General features: G+C 39.8%; 1 protein-coding gene across 2 annotated transcripts in view; it reads left to right on the plus strand.

Moving 5' to 3' along the window:
* Nucleotides 1-13,849: 13,849 nt before the first annotated feature.
* TSPAN12 (tetraspanin 12) overlaps nucleotides 13,850-21,914 on the plus strand; it is a 40,746-nt gene continuing 32,681 nt past the window's right edge. Inside the window, exons 1-2 of one of the 2 annotated variants that reach the window (XM_084205397.1) lie at nucleotides 13,850-14,022; nucleotides 14,368-14,504. In XM_084205397.1, coding sequence (XP_084061523.1) covers nucleotides 14,439-14,504 — 66 coding nt within the window. In that variant the 5' untranslated portion in view covers nucleotides 13,850-14,022; nucleotides 14,368-14,438. The remainder of the gene's footprint in view (nucleotides 14,023-14,367; nucleotides 14,505-21,914) is intronic. The other variant, XM_084205396.1, reaches the window with a different exon arrangement.

Raw genomic sequence — 21,914 nt, forward strand, 5'->3', positions numbered from 1 at the left:
CCAGGACCTCTCCTTGCCACTGCTGCATGCCCCTCTTTCAAACAATGGCCTTGGCTCATACCAGATACGTGGTTTATTGTAGGCTGTAGAGTTCATTAAAAGGCACATGATAATTCATACTAAAATAATTCCTCTCTCTGAACCTCTCTGTACTCAATTATAGAATTGGAAAAAAAAAAAAGTAAGAGATGCCAGAATGCCAGATAGAAAAACCTGATTCACAGCAGTTTGTTTGGGGTGTTGTTATTGTTGTTGTGGGAATGCAATAAGAAACCAACATTTTGTGTTGTGATATGGTCAAATGTGTCATGATTGTCTGAATGGGAAATTCCATTAAATCACTGACTTGTGGTTCTGGAATTGCTCAGTGACCTCAACTTCTGGAGGACAGCTGTAGCCCGCCTTCTTTATTTACTGATGCTGGCTCATAAATGTATCTTGCTAGCTTGGATAACAGAGACAGGTCCCTTGTGGTCCACTTTGTTGAATTTGACTGAGGAATGTCTGCCCCTGCAAAGAAAAATATTTGGTTTCCAACAGAGAGCTAGAAGTTCCTGTGCCAAATGGGACAGTGTTTGGAACAAGCTAGAACAGAATGGAAAGAAGATGAAATTATCATGCTAGGACTGAAAGTTATTATATAGGTACCTAAAATTGAAATACACCTATACAGGTACTTGTTTGCTGTCAGTGTTCTCCCTTTTCTATTTTCAATCAGTGTTAGCTGTATAAAACTAATGTATAGTCATTCCCTGGTATTTTCTTTAAAAAATATAGGCACATTTCCTTAAATAGGCAGCAAGCACTACAGTAACATCAAACTGTTTAAAAGAAGACAGGTGCAGGTCACATCCGTCTTCAAAGACTTTACAGGGTCCTGCAAAAATTCATAGTAGCCAGAGCTAAATGCTTTTGTATGTAGTGTCACATATACCTTTAAAGTACAGTCTGGAGGCACTTTGTGTCTGCTGCCTGTCTCAAAGATGTGAGAATTTATTTGCTATTAAGAATAAATATATTTTATGGTTTTTAGTTCAGAACTAGCATATATGAATCAAGGAAAACTTGTCATCTGATGATGAGTTCAGCTTTAATCACTCACTCAGGACTGAATTTTAGTCACCCCCTTCCAAACACACATCTTCTCCATATGTGTGTATATATGTGTGTGAGTGTGCACATGTATAAACATGTGTTGGCAATTGTACTCACCACTTGTTTCTGATAAAATTTTTCATTATCTGTCCCTACATAATTCATTTCAGTTGGCACAATACAGACTTAGAGGTTCAGAAATTGAAGGAGATAGGAAAATAAAAAAATGCATATTTTCAGTGAAGACATCTGTGTGGTTCTATACAAAACTTTTATACAACTGAATTGAAAAAGCAAAGAGAACATTCTAAAGGTAAGCTATTAATTTAATGCAATGTCGTAAATTTGTTGTATTTTATTAATTTATCTTAGAAATTACATGAGGAAGTAATGGTCACATTATATCATCTTGTGAAATAATGTCAAAAAACTATAAAAGATGTAGTTTTAAAGTAATTTCTGTAGAACCCTGCTAACCTCCTCACCTCTGGTGAGTTCTGAGGGATTTTCTGTAGAGACTGCTCTTTAGTCTGTTCACAGGAAGGCTGAAGGCATGGATGCAGCTGGACAGGACACGTGCCTTATTCAGTGAATTACTAGTAGCTATAATTTACTGCCTTACTACAGCAGTGACAAAATAGTAACAGAGAACAGAACTCCCATATCGGGTAACACACACACACCAGCTGTCCCTTTAACCCACTGCTCTCCTCTTTTCCCATAAAACCTTTTTTTTCCATCTTTAGATATTGTATGTTTTTCCCTTATGAATAATAGTTTGTTGACAATGTCTCATCTTCAATACCCGGTGAATTGGGGAAAATTCTGTTATAATAGAAATAAAATACTTCACATTGATATAAGACACACAGAAATTTGCCTTTCATGTTAGAGTATTTGTGCAACTGTAAGAAATGTCTTTGCATCATACACACAGTTGCCATATAATGCAAGGATTACCATGGGTGCAACAACATTGAACGGCAAAATCAGGTTTTGTAATAGCTTTATCTTAATCACCTTCAATTTTTTCATATGTTCCAAGTATTTTACACCATATAGTGAACATGAAGCATAACAGAACTGTGGATTGAAGGATAAGTTTCACTTGCACAACTTTTCAATAATTACCATCCTGTTTTAGTAATAAAAGACTTTCATTCTATCATTAATTGTATAGAAAAAAGTAAAGACAGAAAACATGTATGTACTTTTTATACATATCTTCATAAGATAGTGTGAGGAAATCTCTCCCAGTGGAGACTTTACTACTTAAGACTGTATAAATAATGGTGATTCCATTAAAGGTCCATCACTGGTGCCACACTGTGTTTTATGGAAGACAGTTATGATAGAAAATGGTTAGTTTAGGAGGGGACCCAAGGTAGCACAGAACCTGTTACTTGTCAGGTGAGCACAGCCACTGTTCTATCACTTTCAGGATGAAAAGGATCACTATCAAAGGATGCTTCCTTCACTAAATATACATTTCATGTATGAAAGGGCTTTCATTTCATTCTTTGTATTATAAAATTTTCTTGAAAGATAAAAGAAAATGTACAAGATATAGTGCTGTTCATAAAGAACATAAACTTTATGAACAATTCAGATTATTACTCTCACAAAATTGCATCTTTTAAGCATAGTGACCTGCTTACAGAACTAACAACTTTTCTAAATTCTCAGGTTTAGAAAAGAATAACAAATGATGGTGAGAAAGTGTCGAAGTTTAAGACTAGAACATGTAGGTGGTAAATATATAGGTTATATTTAAGACTGACAATGGCATGATAAAACACTGACACAACTGTAAATTATCAGGTACACATTTAAACTAGGATCATGTCAAACGTAACTCCCATTTTTGTTTTTCTGCCAGCTATTTTTTTTTTTTAATTTGGACAACGGGGAAGGTTTCTTTTTTCCTGTGTTGCTAAGTAAGGTACATTCTTAACACCTTGTATATAATAGTTTGAAAAAATCCTGCTCACCTCCAGCTGCAATTTAATCATCTCATGGCTTCAGAGAAGGAAGACACCAGTGTGGACTAAAAATGGGCAGATATAGAAAGAGAGGAATTTTAGGAGGTGATTTCTCTTACATCAGGTGGTAAAAGCAAAGTTTTACTGAGGAGTGCTTACTGGAAAATTAAAGAATTATCTGATCTTCTGAAAAAATAAAGACAGAGAACATAAAAACTGTTAATATGAGAAGTAAAAGAAGAATGTAGAAGCTTCCAATGAGGATCCCTAAGTTGCTATAAGATTTGTCTACCAGAATTCAGGATACAGAAAATGAAATTGTTGATGATAACATTGATGGAAGAATTAAAGTAGATTTATAGGTTTGAAAGAGGGGAAACATGGCACAGAGTAACACAAGTAGACATGAAAGAAGACTGAAAGAGAGAGCTGAAAAGTCATGTCACTCATGAAAGACCAACATAAAGCCTGTAACCATGTTGAAAACAGTGGTGGCTGGTCAAAAATAGTTTGGATGATCATCTCCTAGTCTGCTCAGTGTTTGAATGAAAAGAAAATTAAACTGAATGGATATTTTGTCAAGACATGCAATAACTAGCTTTGACATGTTTTTTCAGATTTCTTTTCTGAAGTGATTTCTCTCTTCAGCATTAAAAAATTAAAATGTGTTATTCTACTGTTGAAATTGTACTTCCACTTCCCTTTACCTCTAGTCTTCTTGAAATTTGTTACCAGTGAAGCTTCTCCCTCTCAATAAAATGTTCTGTGCTTCTCTTGGTGTGCTAATAGTCAAACATAACATCTGGCATTAGGTTTTGACATGGGTGTGGACTCATTAGTTTTTAAAGCCATATAAAAAAATTTAATTGTCCCGCAGTTAGTAACTATTTAAGAAATGGATTTTACAGGCAACAGAGGATATTTTAATGAAAACAGAGTTGAACATTCTGCAATGAAAACTGCCATCCCAAGCTCCAGAAACTGGGAAGTACATTCTTGGTGGTCAGTGCAAGGCTGTGGCCAACACTAATCACTGCAGCACCAGTACAAAGAAGGTGTTGTTATGATGAGACACAGATGAAGTTCTTTTTGCTTATGTCCCAGATCCTGTAACTCCTTATAAATCCAAGATGTCCCCAGAGGTGTCCCCAAAAGGTCTATTACTATTTTAATCAGTTTTGTGTCTGAAATACTGCTGCGTGTAAAATTTGTTCTGCTTCTATTTTTAAAGTCTTACTGGACTGAATTAAATATTTTTCAATAATTAGGAAGCATGAATACCAGTCTAGGTATTCAGCTGCTGAGAAACCTGAAAATGAATTCTAACTTGGAAAACAGATTGACTTCTTTTTCATTCATAAAAAAATTAAAAAAAGGAAAAGGAAAACACAGGCTAAAACTATTACCTGAGGCAGGTCTCATTTGCAAAAATAACAGCAATATAAACATGTATTACATAAAAGCCAAAGTAATTAATATCTGTACAGCCAAGTGCATAAAGAAGTAGTTCATACACAGTGAGAACTATAGCTATTAAACTAGTCTATTAATCTGTAAAGCAAATTTTGTGATCAGTTAGCAATTTTTCAGACTCGAATAAGACATTTTATGGGAGTCTAATTAGATTTGTGTTTCAGCTCTGGGAATACCACTGTGTGCACTTTTTCTAATGCTTTATAGGCCATAACAAGTTGTTCCCAGGACACTTAATAGACAAGTCACATTTTCATTATTCACTGGAGCCTTGAGTACATTTAGGACACATCCTGCAGAGCTGTTCATTGTAGTGGTTCAAGGACACCTAATGCTGTGGAACAAATGCTTTATTTACAAATATAGATTTAATGAGTTTCTGAAGCACAGTAAGATATTCCTTTCATCCTGAAAGAGCTGATACATACTAGTGTGGTGCAAACAGAGGAGACAATTCAAATTAAAACATGTCAGAGCCATCAAAAGCATCCCAATGGTGTAGTAGTGAAGTAAGAGTTCTTTGACAAACAATCCCCTAGGACTGGAATGCTGTTTAAACATCTTCCAAATGTCATCTGGAAAATCATGATTAAATGACAGCAGGTAAGTGTCCAAGTCACTGATATGTTAGCTCAGAGCAGACAATTCTCTTTAATAACGATGTTATAGTGTTGCACAAAATTGAGCTTTAAGGCATTTGATTCTCTAACTGTATTTTTCAGAGTTGCCTACAAAGTCGATTTACACTCATTCTAGCATTGCCAGGATGTTCTACTAAAGCTGTACAGCAATTCTGTGCCCCTGTTTGTGCCCAGTATATCTTAGGTGGTGGATGATGTAGCTGTGTTCAGCCATGTCAGTGCCAAAGAGTGGTGGCACAAGAACTGATGATATCCTGCACCACTGAGTGGCAGGCCAGTTCTGCATGCTTAGGTCTGCTTTGCAAATCCAGCACTATTCCTCAGTCCCTCAGTGGCAGTGTTGTCCATGGGGGTAATGCATCAACATTTCAATAACACATTGTTTACATGACAAGCAGCCAACTGACCCTTGAAAAATGGGCTACATTTAGGCAAGGTAATATAAAGAGACTCTTTGTGGTGGAATTTTAACAAAAAAATGCCATACATTCTCAGCTGCCTGCTTAAAATTCAAAATACTTGAGAATTACAAGTACTTAAGAATATAATGGGTTTTTTTGTTCCAATGTAGCTATACAATATTTCTCCTGTATGAATTTATGAAGTAATGCTGTTTATCTTGCAGCAAGAGTATAGAGGCTTCACAGAAAAATCAGAGCCTATGCAGAACACTACTCAAAAAGTGCTAGCACAGAGATGGGCCAGGTTTAGGGCACAAGAAACCTACTTCAGATAACTTGCTGAAGTAGAAGAAAACGCCAAGGAAGTCACAGTTATCCACTGTCCTGTAAAAGACTGTTTTGGATCGCAAGTGAAATGAAAGCTAGTTACTTGCTGACTCTTGTGATTCTAGCCTAATAACTCTTGCATACAGTGCTTCATATTGCAGAAATGTGAGACTGATTACAACATGAAGGAAAAATATGGTCGTAACCTTGGTCTCACTCATCATTCTGTGGAGAAAAACATCTTTAGCTTAGATACCTAAATATGTCACTTCTTCCACATACAAGTTCAAAGCAATTAAAACCTACCATTTGACAATTTAAGATACACTATAAAAGAAAAGATGAATTGACAGGCATCCTTCTCATAAGGATTTGCCATGCCTTTTATAATTTTTTTGTTTAACTAACCATCTTGGCAGGCTTGTACCTTTTTTTCTTATAGAGATCCAGTTATCACACATCAGAGTTAAAAAGCCATGCTAAAATCTCTGTCTTCTGATATGGAAAAAAAAAAAAACTTGCATGTAATTAGAATAAAATTGTAGCCAGACAACTTACTTTTCTTTCCTTCTATGAGGAATATCAGTCTAAAGCATTTTTGTTTCATACGTCCTGCCAGACTTTGTAATAATAGCAAAGTAATATATAGTTCTTCATACAATGTCTACTTGTTTTCTTTTTCAAGCCCCAACATCACTCCATCGTTCTCCAGATTTTTACATTCTCCTTTGTCTCACCTACTCTTTCTGTCTGTTAGTTTCTGTCATTTTTGTCTCCTGCTTTCACCTGCATCTGACTCAAACCTCCAATGACAGTTTCAGAAGCAATTTTCATGGGAACTGTGAGTCAGCCAGGGGGGCTTTCAGATCCAAGGAGAAGGGAACACCATTTATGTTAAGGCATCTCAGGTACTGTCACTTCAGGCTTTGCCATCAGAAGACTTGTGTAAGTGATTGTCCTGGTTTCAGCCAGGACAGGGTTAAAATTTTGTGGTAGCTGGGAAGGTGTGTGGCCAGACTCTACTGTTATTCATACCACCCCATGTCATTGCCAGGGGTGGGGAAAAGGGACTCTTGCTTCCCAGGAGAAGGACGTTCCTTCCGTTGGAGAAACCATGGCAGATGGGTGGAATGGTTCAGTATTTGTTTATTGTTGGGGGTTTCTCTGTGTTTTCGTTTGTCTGTCCTATACCTTTTGTTCTTAATATTGTTGCTGTTACTGTTCATTTTCTTATCTCATTTCGGTTTGTTCTTATCTCTCAACCTGTGATCTTTGTCTTTTGGCCCTGCCATTGGACGGGGGGATGGGGAGCAGCGTGTTCTCTTTTTAGGGGGGAGTACTAAACTGGAGAATACCTTTCCTAAACCATGACAATGATTCAGATACAGCTTCACCTCAAAGGCTGTTTTTTAAATATGTATATTTAGATATTTTTTAATATGTATCCTGGATAACAATCTCAATGCAGAGAAGAATCTGGACAAGATACTGAAACTAAAAAGGAAAAACAGATTCAGCAGAAGAGGACATGTAGAAGAGGAGAAGGAAAAATATGGAGATTAAAAGAAGGACAAGGAGAAAAAGAAAGAAGGTGAAACAAATGGAAAGAAGGGGAAGACTTATCCCTTCCCTGTAAGGCTGCAAGAAAACTGATAATTTCTCTGCCAATTCTTAATTAGATTTGAGCTCTGAATCCTGTTAGCTCTGAATCCCATAGTTAGATGGAACAATAAGGTGTAACAGGTGACCAAAAGACAGCTATGTGCAGAGCAGCATAGTCACCTTAGCTGGCATGAAACTTTTCTATAAAAACATATTTCATATGCACCTTCCCAAAGAAAAACTTCCCTAAGAGATAATTTATCAAATGCTGAAAAATAAGGAGGTGTCAGAATTAAAGATGTTGGTGAATCTTTATTCCCTTATTAAATTACGACAGCAACTTAAGTTATACAATCATACGCATTCTTCTCCTTGACCCCTGCTTCATTATGTGCAAAGAATGAGCTTTTTAGTATATTCTTTTAGCCTCATTCAGCATGAGGTCTATATATTTTCCAATATTAAGTGGAAATAGCTGTTAAATTCTAGCTTTTAGGACATACATTTCCTGCTGGTTTATTTTGTGACTCATAGCACGCGTGTTTCACAAACATTCCTCCACATTTCTCTGAAAGAACAGTTTTATCATCTCTTCCCTACAGCTGTACAACACAAGTATCTGAGAATTCGAGCTAATCCATCTGAGTAGTTCACAGTGAGTTACATTTCATATTTTTAAAGGGCAGCTCCCAGTAGCTTCAGATAAAGTTGTGAATATTTAGTATTTCTCTGAATCAGTCTGTGAGATCTCAAGCTGGACAATGAAAAAGAGAGAACAAAATAACTGCCTGGGAAAAATGTGATTAAAGCAAGTTGCCACACAGGAATTTTGCAGTGGAGACTGACTACAGTTCTCCAAAGTGGCTGCTCTCTAGCGATGGGATCTCCTTTGTACTTCCACAGCACCAGGGCTCTATGATAAGAAGTGTCAGCAACCTTGATAACTAGCAGTGCTGTTGACACATCAAAGATAATAAAATGTGCTTGCTCTTTGCTCATGTAAAATCCCCTGTTGTGCCTGAAAAGGAAGTGTGGACTATATTCCACAGGACTCTGAAGATAATTGGTAAGAAACTGAAACTTAGGAGACTTCAGAGGTAGGCCTATGCAAACCTCATGAAGTTCAACAAGGCCAAATGCAAGGTCCTGCACCTGGGTTGGGGAAATCACAAGCATAAACAGAATCTGGGAAGAGATTGAATTGAGAGCAGCCTTGAGAAGAAGGATTTTGAGGTGATGGTGGACAAGAAGCTTAACATTATTTGGCAGTGTATGCTCACAGCCCAGAAAGCCAAATGTATGCTGGGCAGCATCAAAAGGAGTGTGGGCAACAGGTTGGGGGAGGGGATTCTATCCCTCTACTATACTCTGGTGAGACCCCATCCATAATATCGCATACAGACCTGGGGTCCCCAACATAGGGACACTTGTTGGACTTGTCACTGCTGCTGCTGTCCTCTAGTTAAGCAAGAAGGAGGACATTCCTCCCCAGTGTGACCATGAGGAGATTCTAGAGGGATACTGATGGCCAGCACAGATGAAAGAAAGGAAATAGGCAGAAACACAGGTTTAGAGAGTAACCTAGGTTTGAAGGGAATTGCTGTCAGGTCAGACCATGTTGCTCAGGGATTTATTCATCTAGATCCCAGAAAAAATCCTGCTGATGTGTTATTTCAGTTCAGAGAGCCTAGGAAAGTTGCTGAGATAGAAAGCAGTGAAGACCATTTTCAAGAACCCATTAAACAAAAGCGTTTCCAAGACTATGGTTTTAATTAATCTTGTTAATCTGCATTTTATTAATTTCAAGTGCTGCCTTATTCCAAACCATTGTTTACATGTACAAGTAAAACTAAGCTCTAGAGACAGGAAAATGTTGGTGCCTTTTGATGTCTTTGTTTCAAAAGAAAGAAGGGAACTTCTACCTCATGGTAGCAATGCTGCCTTCTGTTACATACATGCATTTACAAGACAGGCTATTCCTGAGCCAACTAGAACACATTCCCTTTTATAAGATGTTTGTGTATCTGATAATTTTTTTCCTAAACAAACCTCCATCCTGTGCTTGACATTAAACCTGTCATTAGAGAGGCATATTCATTGGGCAGACAGTCATAACCAGAGCTGATGACCAGGCAAGAACCAAGTTTAAAAGCAAGGCAAACCAGACCCCAGTGATGTTAAGAAAGGTATCAAGCAAAGAGCAGAAGAAGAGAAGCATAGAGATAAGGGTTCTAGAGAAAACAGTTCAAAGAACAAAGGAAAGGAAATTAAGTAATTCTGAGTCTAAAGAGCAGGCAGATCTGGAGCAAAGCTGAGAAAGACCTAAGCTAAGTACATAAGACCAAAGTACAGAATACCATTACAATCAAGTAAAAGACTGAGAAGGCAAAACCAAGTGATGAGATGCCTACCTGAGACACTGACAAGCTAGCTTCAGAAATCCATCCCGAATTCAGTGTTGATGCTGTTAGTCATGCAAATTACTCATTGCAGGCAGAGGTCAGTTATAGAATTTGCCTGCCCAGGCTGTACCTGGCAGGGACTTGGAATTAAATAGTTGTTTGTAAAAAGGAATCACTTGACTATCCTTGAAACTTTACAAATGCCATGGAAATTAAAGGGATCACAGAATTTTCACACCTAACAGACAATGCATCAGGAAAAAAAAATTAACTCATTAAGAACTGTCATGGTGCCACAAAAGATAATTCCAACTTATACTAAAGTCTTGGAAATAAACCTGTCCATGAAAAATTTCTTCATTGGAGTAGACCAAGTAGAGTAGATACATAACAGAATGAAAACAAATATGTGCCAAAGCACATTCATGTGTATATTCCTCCGTTCACTGCTCATCTGAGTAATTTTAAATGTTATGGTGGCATACAAAAGGTCATTAACTAATCACTTTTTCAGTGATGAAGTTTCCTGCCAAATATTAACAGGTAATTATCAGCTATAAATTTACGTGGATGCCTAGTGCTATTCCACTTGATCACAGAGTTTAAATTAAAGACACTTTCAGCCATGTGCTGGATGGGTGTCTTTAGTATCTGCTGCTCTTTTATTCAGGTTTCTTGATGAGGAACAGCTTACAAAGCCATACTGTCATATTCATGCACACTAAATGTCTATCAAACCACACCCTTCTAATAACTTTTGAACCTGCTGGCTAATTTCAAGCACATCTGACAAAGAGGAGCTAACTTACAGATATTAAGTTTCTATAGATCAAATTGAAATAGGCAGATAAGCAGAAGAAAGAGATTATGGGAGTTAATTGAATTTCCATTCCCCTCTTCTGTCATTGATGGAAAGACATAAACATTTTATTTAAGTCTAGAGAATTCATATTAGAAAGCTATTGTGGATGTCCTGTGACAGAAAAAGAAGCTTCTCAGATTGTAGTTTATTAGGCACCTGAGAATCCAAGCAAAAAATACCAATCCACAAGGCTTTCCATGCTCATAAGTCTCTGTGCATTAAGTAAGCATTACTTGCTAACAGCAAACATATTTCAAAAACTTATAAAGAGCTTCACCATTACACTTCTGTTTATAAAAAATACTCTCTTGTCTTGCCCTAAATAAACAGGTTACTCTTTAGAATGTATGGGAACTGTCTGTGTATTTCTTTCCCAGTGCTGACATCACGGAAATATCACAAAGTTTGACAGCCTGGTGGAAAGCATTATTCCAAAGGGACCTTGCTCTTGCCCCTATAGAGTTGAGCAGACATTCATAAATAGGACCTGTTTTCTTTAGATTTTGAGCAAAATCTCTTCTGGACAGCTAATATTTTAGCTAACAACAAAATGACAGAGAAATTGTTTAAACTACTAGGGGACCCTCTTTGTGATGAAGTTGTTCCAGCAGAATTAACAAAAATTAGTCTGAGAGTGTCCTATGACCAAAGACCTCAAAGAATGAAAACTCAGAGACATAAAATCTTGAAGTGCCATTTTTAGTAGGATTTTTAACATGTAAGATGTCTAAGAGACTGATTTTCTTTTTCCTTAATTTCATTATCACACTTAGGAATAGTTTTACACTAAGGCAAAAAATATCTGAAATGAGTAAGAGAACTTCTTGTATCCTATTTTAGGCATGTTTAAAGAAAAATCACTGAGTATGAGATAACAGAATATCCTTGTAGTGCATTTTTTATAAAATTTTGATTTTATAAAAAATTTTTATAAATTAAAAAAAAAAATTGTTGTAAATTTTTATTGCTTTCTTTGCAATTTGCTCTCTTCCAGGAACAATTAATAACACAAACACAACCTGAGTTATTTTTATGTTGGTTTAGATCAGATTGGATTGTTCTTAGCCAAGGCTGGAGCTCAGTAGTAAACTGACACTGTTTTTGTAAACTGGCATAGATTCACTGAAAATACCATATCTGTTCAAGATCTGACTGTGTTCATGTGAAGTCTGTAGTAATAAAAAGAATGAATGGTATGTAAACAGCAGAATGAATGTACAATGTCACCTTTTAACAGTATCTGTTGTAGCTCAATTTGCTTTATTTAGGTATGGAATTATCAACATTCACTGAAGATTTTAAATGTGGCTACTACACTTCGCAGATGGGCTCATGATTTCACAGAGGATCAAAACAGCAGTTAAAGCTTAGCAAATTTCAAGGAGAAAAAATCTTCACACACCACTTTTCTGCAATATATTTAACTATTTTCAACTTTACTACAATTTTCACTTATATAAATTTGTCATAAAACCTCTGTTGCATGGGATTTTATGTCCTTCCATGTTAATTTAATTTTCTTTTTAAGAAGGAGAAAATACACCTGAAGACTGCCCCAGTTCACCATGAAAGCATCAAACAGTGAAATTAAAACTCAACTGAGATTCCACCAGCAGCTTCAGTGATGAGCATTTGAATATCTGGACTTTGTGTGGCTTTTCAACAAAAGACATTGTTTCTTCAAGAAACAGATTTTTTCTTTGGTCTTACAAGAGCTAGATTTTGTTCATTTTTCCTCTTTCTCAGCTTTAACTAGCAGTTGTTAAGACAATCTATATATCATGACCCAAGAGTATTTTCCTGTTCGAGTTAAGAAATATTTTTCAGTATATTTTCTTCTAATTTTTGTGATGGCAGCACTGCAGCACCTTTATATGTATTAATGAAAAATTTGTTACTAATCTGCATGTAACTCTGAGTTTTAAATATAATTCTTAGTTTTGAAATATGTGTGTATATATATACACATATTGTAACAATACAGACATCAGTATCAATTAAATAGAGAAGGTTTAGACTGGATATTGGGGAAAACATGCATTACTGTGCAGGTGGTGAAGCACTGGAACAGATTGCCCAGAGAAGCTGTTATGTCCCATCCCTGGAGGTGTTCAAGGCTGGGCTGGATGGAGCTCTGAGCAACCTGGTGAAAGGTGTTTGCTGCAGAGGGCCTGAACACCTTTCAGAGGGTCTTGGAACTAGATGAGCTGTAAGGTTAAGAGAGGCTGGAACTAGATGAGCTGTAAGGTCCCAGCCCATCCCGAGATTCTACAGAATTCCTACCCTGATCACCAGATGCACACAGACACTAATGGATTTCAGAAGAAGGATGACTTTTTTCAGCTCAGTTGTGTCATTTCTAAGTTCCATGTACATTACAGGGCAAGTCAGTGGCCATTTTTCCTAAATAACACCTACAGATTTTGACAATTTCTAGAATAGTATCTCTCCAATATGGTTGCTTTTCTAAATTTGCTGTTTAGCAGAGGGAGTGGGTGCCGGGCTATAAATGAGCAGATTTGGGTTTGATGTTGGCAGAGTTTAATTTCTGGCGCAGACGCTGGAACTTTGTGAGATGCCTGTGAGACACTGCAAACGCGTTTCGTGTGGCATGTGCCACCCTGGGCCAACGCGTCACAAGAGAGGGGGCTTCATGTCATTCAACTGCACTCAGCCCATCGCTTAACATCTCCCCTGAAGGAAAAAAGGCCACCAGCTTCGAAGCCCCGCCAAAACGAGGGTACCGGGCACAAGCGTGTGTGCCAGCGGCACAGCCCCGCCGGGGATATAGCCCTGCCCGGGAACTGGGGCCACAGCCGTGCGCAGCCCCGCCGGGGACACAGCCCTGCCCGGGAACCGGGGGCACAGCCCTGCCCGGGAACCGGGGCCACAGCCGTGCCCAGCCCCGCCGGGGACACAGCCCTGCCCGGGAACCGGGGCCACAGCCGTGCGCAGCCCCGCCGGGGCCCGTCCGCTCCCGGACCGCGCTGGCGGCGGCGCTAGGACCGGGCTGGCGGCGGCGCATGCGCGGGCGCCGCGGGCTGGCGGAGCGCTCGGGCGGGGCGGAGGGGCCGGGGCAGCCGCGGGGCCGGGCCGGGCCGGGCCGGACCTTCGCCGGGACCGGACCTTCCCCCGAGCCCGCCGCAGGGCATGGGCGCCGCGGCTCCGCGCTGCGCTGCCGCGCCCCGGCCCCATGAGTCCTCGCCAGAGCAAGTGAGTGCGGGAGGCGTCCGGGCGGTAAGTGGCCGCTGTCCCACGGCCGCCCTGCCTCCCCAGGGCAGCGCGTCCATCCTGAGCTGAGAGGGAGCTGGCGTCCCCGGGCCGTGCCTCTGCTGCCCTCAGCTCAGCTCCGCTGTGCCGCTGGGGTAGCCCGCGGCTTCTCCCTGCCCGCGCATTTATTATCTTTATGAGAACAGCTCGCCCCTCGCTGTCTCCGGGCGGGGCGGGAGGGGAAGGGAGGCTGCTGGGGGTCTCCGCGGGGCGCGGCCCGTTCGGGCTCGGCGCGGCTCCGCCGCCTCCACCTGCGCGCTGGTCCCTCTGTAAGGCGGACTCGCCCACCCCTCTCCCCCTCTTCCCCTGCAGGGCGCCGGCGGCCCGGCCTCGGGAGGGAGGATGTGGTGAGAGGATGGGGCTGTGTCCCGCCGGGGCTCGCCATGGCCAGGGAGGACTCGGTGAAGTGCCTGCGCTGCCTGCTCTACGCCCTCAACCTGCTCTTCTGGGTGAGTGCGCGGGTCGGGCAGATACCGTCCCGGAGGCGAAGGGCGGGCACGGCCGCGGGCTGTCCGCGCTGGGCCAGGGCCGGAGGTTCCGCCCTAGTGCCCTTGGCCCCATGCCAGGCAGCTCCCGCAGGGGAGTACATTTTACTGGGGGAAAAAATGCCTTTGGAAACTAGTAGGAAGTAAAATTGAATTAGGGTTACTTGTGGGAATTGGTGTACCTGTAATATGTAAAGAGGGGAGGGAATATTCACGGGTGGCTTCTTGACTGAGTGAGTTTCAGAGCATCCTGTGACCCAAGATGAACTCCAAGCTCTCGAAGGTACTTGAATAGTCAGCCCAGAGTCTTTTTTGTGCATTCAGTGGACAGAACCTAAGTGGCAGGCAAGGCCTTTTGTTTTGAGGATTTCAGTCGAAGCTGTATTTATAGCAGCAGGGTTTCTCACTCTCAATACAAGTGGGTGTGATCAACTCGTGTTCCTTAAACTTTTGGAGCTTTGAAAAAACAGGCGGATGGTATTTTCAGAGTCCTCACTCATTTGCAGCGCATGAAATCTATTTCACCTGAATAGATGAGATTTGTGCATGGTCAGGGATGCAGATGACATGACAGCACACACCCGGGGCTCACACCTGGTTCCTAAGGTGCTCTATACTTGAATAATGTAGGGGTGGGACCAAACCTAGTTTATATCTGATTTTTTTTCTACCTGCATCCAGCTCTGGGATCCCAACTAAGGAAGGACATTGACTTGTTGGTGTGGGTCCTGAGAAGGGCCACCAAGATCGTTAGAGGGGTGGAGCAGCTCTTCTGCGAGGAAAGGCAGAGAGGATTGGGATTTTTCAGCCTGGAAGAGCGAAAGCTTTGAGGTGACCTATTTGTGGCCTTCTAATACCTGAAGGGAGCCTACAAGGAAGATGGAGAAGGGCTGTTTACTGGAGCATGTAGTGGCAGAACAAGGGGGAGTGGCTTCAAAATGAAAGAGAGTAGGTTTACATTACATATTATAAAGGAAGAAATTCTTACTGTGGTACCAGTGAGTCACTGAAACAGGTTGCCTAGAGAAGTTTTGTCTGCCTCATCCCTGGAAGTGTTCAAGCTTTGATTAACCTGTTCTAGTGAAAGATGTCCCTGGCCATGGCAGGGGCTTTGGAATTGAGATGAAGTCCCACGATGACTGAAAACTAAGTGGAAATTAGAATACGAGTGAGAGAGAAAACTGTTCAACAGCGTGTGGAATGGAACAATAGTTTTTGTGCAAAAAGGGTTACTTTGTTGAAGCTGGAGTCATGAAGCCTTTGAAGTCCTGAATAAAACTGTGCAGGACACCGTCTGGTAAGGTCTGAGTGTCAAGCTCTTAGAAGAGAACATCTGAAGTAAGCTTCAAAGTGTGCAGCTGTGTGCAGCTGTCCCAGTATGTGTGATGGGACTTCAGCATTTGTCATTGCAGCTTGGTGAGGATAGGTAGTGCATATGAAGCTCCTTAAGATGACACAAATGGCTAGTCTGATCATGAATACTGCTGGAAGGCTGAAGGTGCAGATGGTGGCTGCAAAACACCGCTGTCTGCGTTCTTGGGTTGGTTTTAGTGCCTGCGGAAGCAGAGGAGTGAGAGAACTTTGTCAGTCACTCTGCTGCTATCCTTGTAGATTCTCCATAGTATTGCTTGTAAATGTACAGCTGTATGCTCTGTTTGGAAAGAAACTTTTTTTTACTGAGCTCAGCTGATGAGCTGTGGTGTACCTGTGTGTGCATGAGAGGGAGGCAGGCAGGAAGCGTTGTTACAATGCTTTCTGTCACTTTTGACCTAAAGTCTGCTGAGCTGTAAATAATCCATAAGTAATTAGCTGAAAGGCCAAGGCTCTATTGTAATGGTTCATCATGTTTTATTATGGACCAGTAAATGTACTGCCTTTTCTGCTCCAGAAAAACACTGGTTTTGTGGAAGTGAGTGGATTGGTACTTCAGGACCTGCAACTTGCAGAAAGCCTTTCTTCTTACAAGATGGAAATAAATTCATCATCAGTGCTCTAACTGTTGTTGGTTAAGTGACTGGCACTGGTCATAGACCTGATAATACCCTTCTGAAAGCTTTTTTGTGGTCAACTGAAGCATGCATCTGACTGCAGGATGTCTCATAGCAGTGGAAGTTGCATTTTCAGGACATCCTCAGTCTTCTAATTTTTTTTTTGCTGTGTTTTTTTTTGACAGTGCCCTGAAGGAATATCCTTCAGACTAAATCCTGCAGTTAATATTTGGTTTAATTCTTCTGCAGTCCTCAGATATATATAAAAATGGGTATCACTTCTTAGCATAATTTGCAAGACTGAGGGATCCAGCTTGATTCTATGTTCTGTAACACTGCTATTTCCAGTCTATTAAATTCTGGACAGCCTAATAAAAGAGAAGACCTTCAAAAAGGCATGATTTGGTGTTTTGTGGTCAAGACTTAGTGCTTAGCTAAGCAGCCTTAGTGGTTCTTGAGGGAAGACGTGTTCCTACTGCTTCCTATTTTTCTGCTCTTAGGGACAGTACTGGTCTTTGTTATATCTAGATACTGTGTGTGTTGGGACTTGGAGAAATTTAGTTTGGATGGCTTTTCAAATACGTTTTATGCAGTTTATAAGACTGCAAGATTTTTCCTTCTGGTGGGGGCTTTACTGGATTGGCAACCTTCTGATGCTGTCCCAGCTCAGTAGCAGTCCTGGGTGTAACATGAGTATCCTCATTCATTTTGAGCGCTGTATGACTTGTCCTCACAGAATCCCTCTTTGCCACGCTTTGCAGTGCTGCCACTGTTCTGTATTTTGCTCTGGTCGTTTTCCTAATCAAACCACCTTTGCATTTATACTAGGCAGATCTTCAGTCAGAGAATGTGGTTAGTCTGTAATAATGGCACAGACATATCACAGGAGGTACTGGAGTGCAAGTATTCCCTGTGGGTTGTGCTAGAACAGGAACTGGCAAATGGTGCTGAATACAGGGAAAATTCAGCCTCCTGGCTGCTTACAGTAGTAGGGAATTAAACAAAGCAGTAGTTTTAGTAGTTTTGAGATGTACAGGTTTGTTCTACTTTCCTTTGCAGTTTAACGGTGTATTTTCTTTAAAAGAAGTTATTAATAGTTGAAATGGATGAACTAGATAGTCACAGTAGATGCAAATAAAGGCAACTCAATAATTTTATCAATTTTCTCAATTTTTTGGAAGAAAATCTAAGTATAACGTGGCAGGAAGTTATATATAGGAAGTTATGAAAAGGTCTGTGTAGACTTTCTGTCTTGAGAAGACTAAAAACTTTTTTTTTTTTCCTGGTGAGTATGTGAGGCAGGAGCAGCTGCTGTTGTGTTGCTTGTAATTGAGGATGACTGTACTGTAGTGCTGCGGACAAATCAAGGTTGTAAGTTGCAGTTGACTGTGTCGCAGGTGGTAAGGATCTCTTAACTGATGATTAATAGTGTCAGTGGATGTTTGAGCCAAGACAGTGATGGTGCCACTTTTCTTTCACCTTGTGAGCTTTTTTTGCCTAGGGATATGCTGTTTCTGTTGAACAGTGTTTAAGATTTCCTTCAGCAGTACCATTTAATTTCACTTGTGTGATTGCAGCCAATAAACACTTCTGGCAGGTAGTGGAAATTGTTTGCATCTGTCTTGAGCTTGTGTTTGTGAACAAAGTTTAAAAAAAACCACGTACAATGAAAGTGGAGCATGTTTCCAGTTAGTTTTCCATTTGAGTATTTTGCAGACTTAAATCTAGTTTTGCCTACGTGTAGTCATTGAGAACTCAGAACAAGTGAATAAGAGTGTTGTGCTAGGAAGTAACTAAGGGTGATTGGAAGCAGTGATATTTTATTTCCTGTTTTATCCAACTTCAAATCATGTGTTCAATCTTGTAATTTTTTTGCTTTATTTTTCAAGTCTGTTGTGACATGAGAAAAAATCAGTCTATCCTGCCTTCTGTGAAACCAGATTTTGGACAGTGGTTGTTTCTCCTGTGTTTTGACTTCCACTCTTGTTGGTGGGACTTGTAGATACTTGGAATGAAAATTTTGGGGCAATGTTTTAGGTGGCAGATAATATCCATTGAAATTTACACTGCCTGGCCAGGTACCTGTAGCACAGTAAACTGTGTTTTAGGTTAATACCCTCTGATTTTGGAGACTGCAGTTTAGACATGTGGAATTAAAACTTGCTTTTCTTAGCATTCTTTGTATAAAGAAAATAACTGTGGCTTCTGTGGGAATATGCTGTCTTTTTAAAGGAATGCTTTCAACAGAGAAAGCTATAGGAGGAGGTTTAAAGAACCAGAACTATTTTTAATTCTGGTATTTGAGAAATCTCTTATTTTTGGTTTCTTTAGGCTGTTATATTTATACAATATCATTAAATTACTAGACTATGTCCTAACAAAGTAGAGTTCAACCATAAGGCAACTTTGTCTCTACCTCTATATAAATTTTTATTCCAAGTATCTTTGTAGGTGATATGGCTCACTCTGAGTGACATATCAGCTGTGAATTGCTGGATGAGTTTCTGGAAAACTCTCCTGAAATAGAGTGGCTTAATGTGCTAATGGAAATCAAAAAAACAAACCCAGACCCCACCCAGATGTTAGAAGTTGCATTAATATGCTTTTTAATTGCCATTCAGAAAGAAATGAACCACAGACACTTTTTTGGTAATACTCACAGTTAACTCTGTGGAACTCATTGCATCAACCTGGAGGATGAATCACAAATCTGTGCTGACAAGATTTGAGCCCATAGCTCAGGGGGAAGGAAAATTTAAAGCTCTGTGTTTATACTGGTAGACCACAATCTGGAGCAAACTGGAAGGGTCCATCTGGCATGTAGATGCTCCTATATGTTTCCTTTCTTAAAATTCTCATCTCCTTTTGTAGAAGGTAGCTATCCAATTATTCATGAATCTCCATTACCCTGTGCCCAGTATGCTCCTGTACCCTTACCCTGAAGATTCTCTATCATCTTGAGTCAGTGACAGGCTCTAGACAAGGCTCATAGAATAATAACAATTTTTAAAATATCTTGTAGCTATTTCACAAAGTGTAGGGGACAGTTTAATTTTGTGCATTTTTATAGGACTATGTGATTTAAATAAAAATGCAGGTTCATTTTAATAATCTTAGTGTGCTCATGAGTATTCTCATGTAAAACAGGAAAGTTAGGTAAAAACCCACTAAAAGCTAATGTGTAGTCCTGTGGATCATAGGAAGCACATGCTCTTTTTAAGTGTGTGTCTGTGTATATAAATATATGTATATATATGCTGAGTTTAAAAATAATTTGCCTGCATCTCTGAGATTGATTGCTGTCCATGAATAAAAGCAAACTCTTAAAGAAACAAAATTAAGAGTGCATTGTATACAAGTGAAGGCACATCATGGTGATGTGTGGATTGTGATAGGGATTGGGGTATTTGATTTGTAAACATTGCTCTGGATTACCTGTGATAAACAGTACATGCCTGTTCCTCCCCAAAGCAAAAGATGTTTGACTGTGACATGATGACTTTTGAGGGAAAAGTGGCACAAGTCATGTCCTAACAAGAAGTGCAGTGCCTGAGTAGTTGTAGAGAGGGTGCTTGAAGAAATATATTCACTTCTTTATCATTCTTTAATTTTAACGTACCCTTGTTCTACACCGCCCAGAGGTTGTGGGTCTGACACACAGTAGGACTGTACCTCAGCTTTGTTTGCATGCTTGGGCTCTTGTTCTTTGTGCTGTGCTTCCTCTGGGCACCTTGAACAGCCACCTGCTGAAAAAAGCTGGCTCCTGTTCCCTGGGAGGGTGACCTCTTAGCAGCCTGTCAGTGCTCCAGCAGTTGCCTTACTGCAAAGTGTGCGAGTTCCAGCCGTGCCAAATGTGGAGCAGGTTGCTAACTCACTGTTGCAGCTGTGCAAGCAAACCCAGATTCAAAGTGCAAATATGAACGTGCTTCAGCTGTTTACTGATGTGGGAGGGGGACCAAGGCATAACCTTGTAGGAATCTTAGCTAAATGAAATGTTGGAATATCTATAGAATTGAAGGTGCTTTTTTATGAAATAGGGGATTTCCCTTTTTTATAGGCAAGTCTTCTTTCTCTAAACATTTAAGTGGTTTTGCCAGGTAATACAGAAAAACAAGGCCTCTTGTTCCCCCTCCTCCACCCTTATATCCCTCTGTCCCAAAAAATGTAGCTCTCTGTTTATCCATGGATCTGAGTTATCTGTGTTTGTTCAATGATCTGAATATTGAACCTAATAGTGAAAATCCTGTAAAAGCATTCTGGCATGCTTATGACCTTGTAGTGATATGTCCCCTCTGTCCCTTGGTAAGGGTAAGTGATAGCTCAGATTACCCAAATCAATTTTAACATGAAGATTTTCACAAGGTTTGTGTTTTGGGTTTTGTTTGTTTGTGGTGGGATGGTTTTTTTTGTTGCTTTTTTTTTTCTTAACTAAAATTATGGGACATGCTTTGATGAATGCTGTCATATCTTGGAAGTCATTTCCTTCTAGCCAGAAACCTTTTCATGCAAAGCAGGTTGCTCTGTAGTGCTGTTAGTCAGTGTTTCATTATGGATATCAGACATGGCCGGAAGATGTTTACCCCATCTGTTAGAATAAAAACGATCATGTGTGATTTTTGGTATGGAAGATACTTTTAATCTTTCCTCTGATTTAATAATTTTAAAATATTCTGAAATTTGAGCAAAAACAAAATGAATGTGCTAGATTGTCCAAATGTAAAAAAAAAATTATGAGAGTGTGAACACAGATGTGGATATAGCAAGATCAATTGGACTTGCTCCCTTAAATACAGAAATCCATGTTCATTTATTAATTGGAAATGCAGATTTATTTTCCAGTTTAGGTATGGCCTCAGAGACAGTGGGAGTAGCAATTTCAAAATAATGGCTTAAAAGATATGCGTAATGAATTGCAGATGATTTTATATTTTAATGTTAATGTCTAATTTATGTAAGAGTTCCAAAGACAATTTAAACTATGCTTGGAGATGATCGCTCCTAATAGCTGAAGTCTGTTGTTGGATATTTTAATTCAGTTGTCTGAAAAAGCTTTAGTAGCTTTAAAAACTTTACGTTAGAAATTAATTTGAAAATTTAGTATGTGAAAATATGGTTGTGTGCATATTGCTTATATATAAAAATAGATTTTATTACCTAAGTTCAATCAATGTGAAAATATATTTAAAATAGAGCATTACAGTAAGCATCACTGCAAACTCCTCAGTGTCATGTTGATGGCTATCTAACATACTGTGTTCAGAATTAAACCCATAGTGACTTTTGCAGCCAGCTGCAACAAATAAACATATTTTACTGCCTACTATCATATCATATTTACAGCGCAGTAGACTGGCTGTCATCAGAGCAGCTTGAATGAGAACTTTTT

The sequence above is a fragment of the Fringilla coelebs genome (genome assembly GCF_963513975.1).
Source record: "Fringilla coelebs genome assembly, chromosome: 5".
Lineage (NCBI taxonomy): Eukaryota > Metazoa > Chordata > Aves > Passeriformes > Fringillidae > Fringilla > Fringilla coelebs.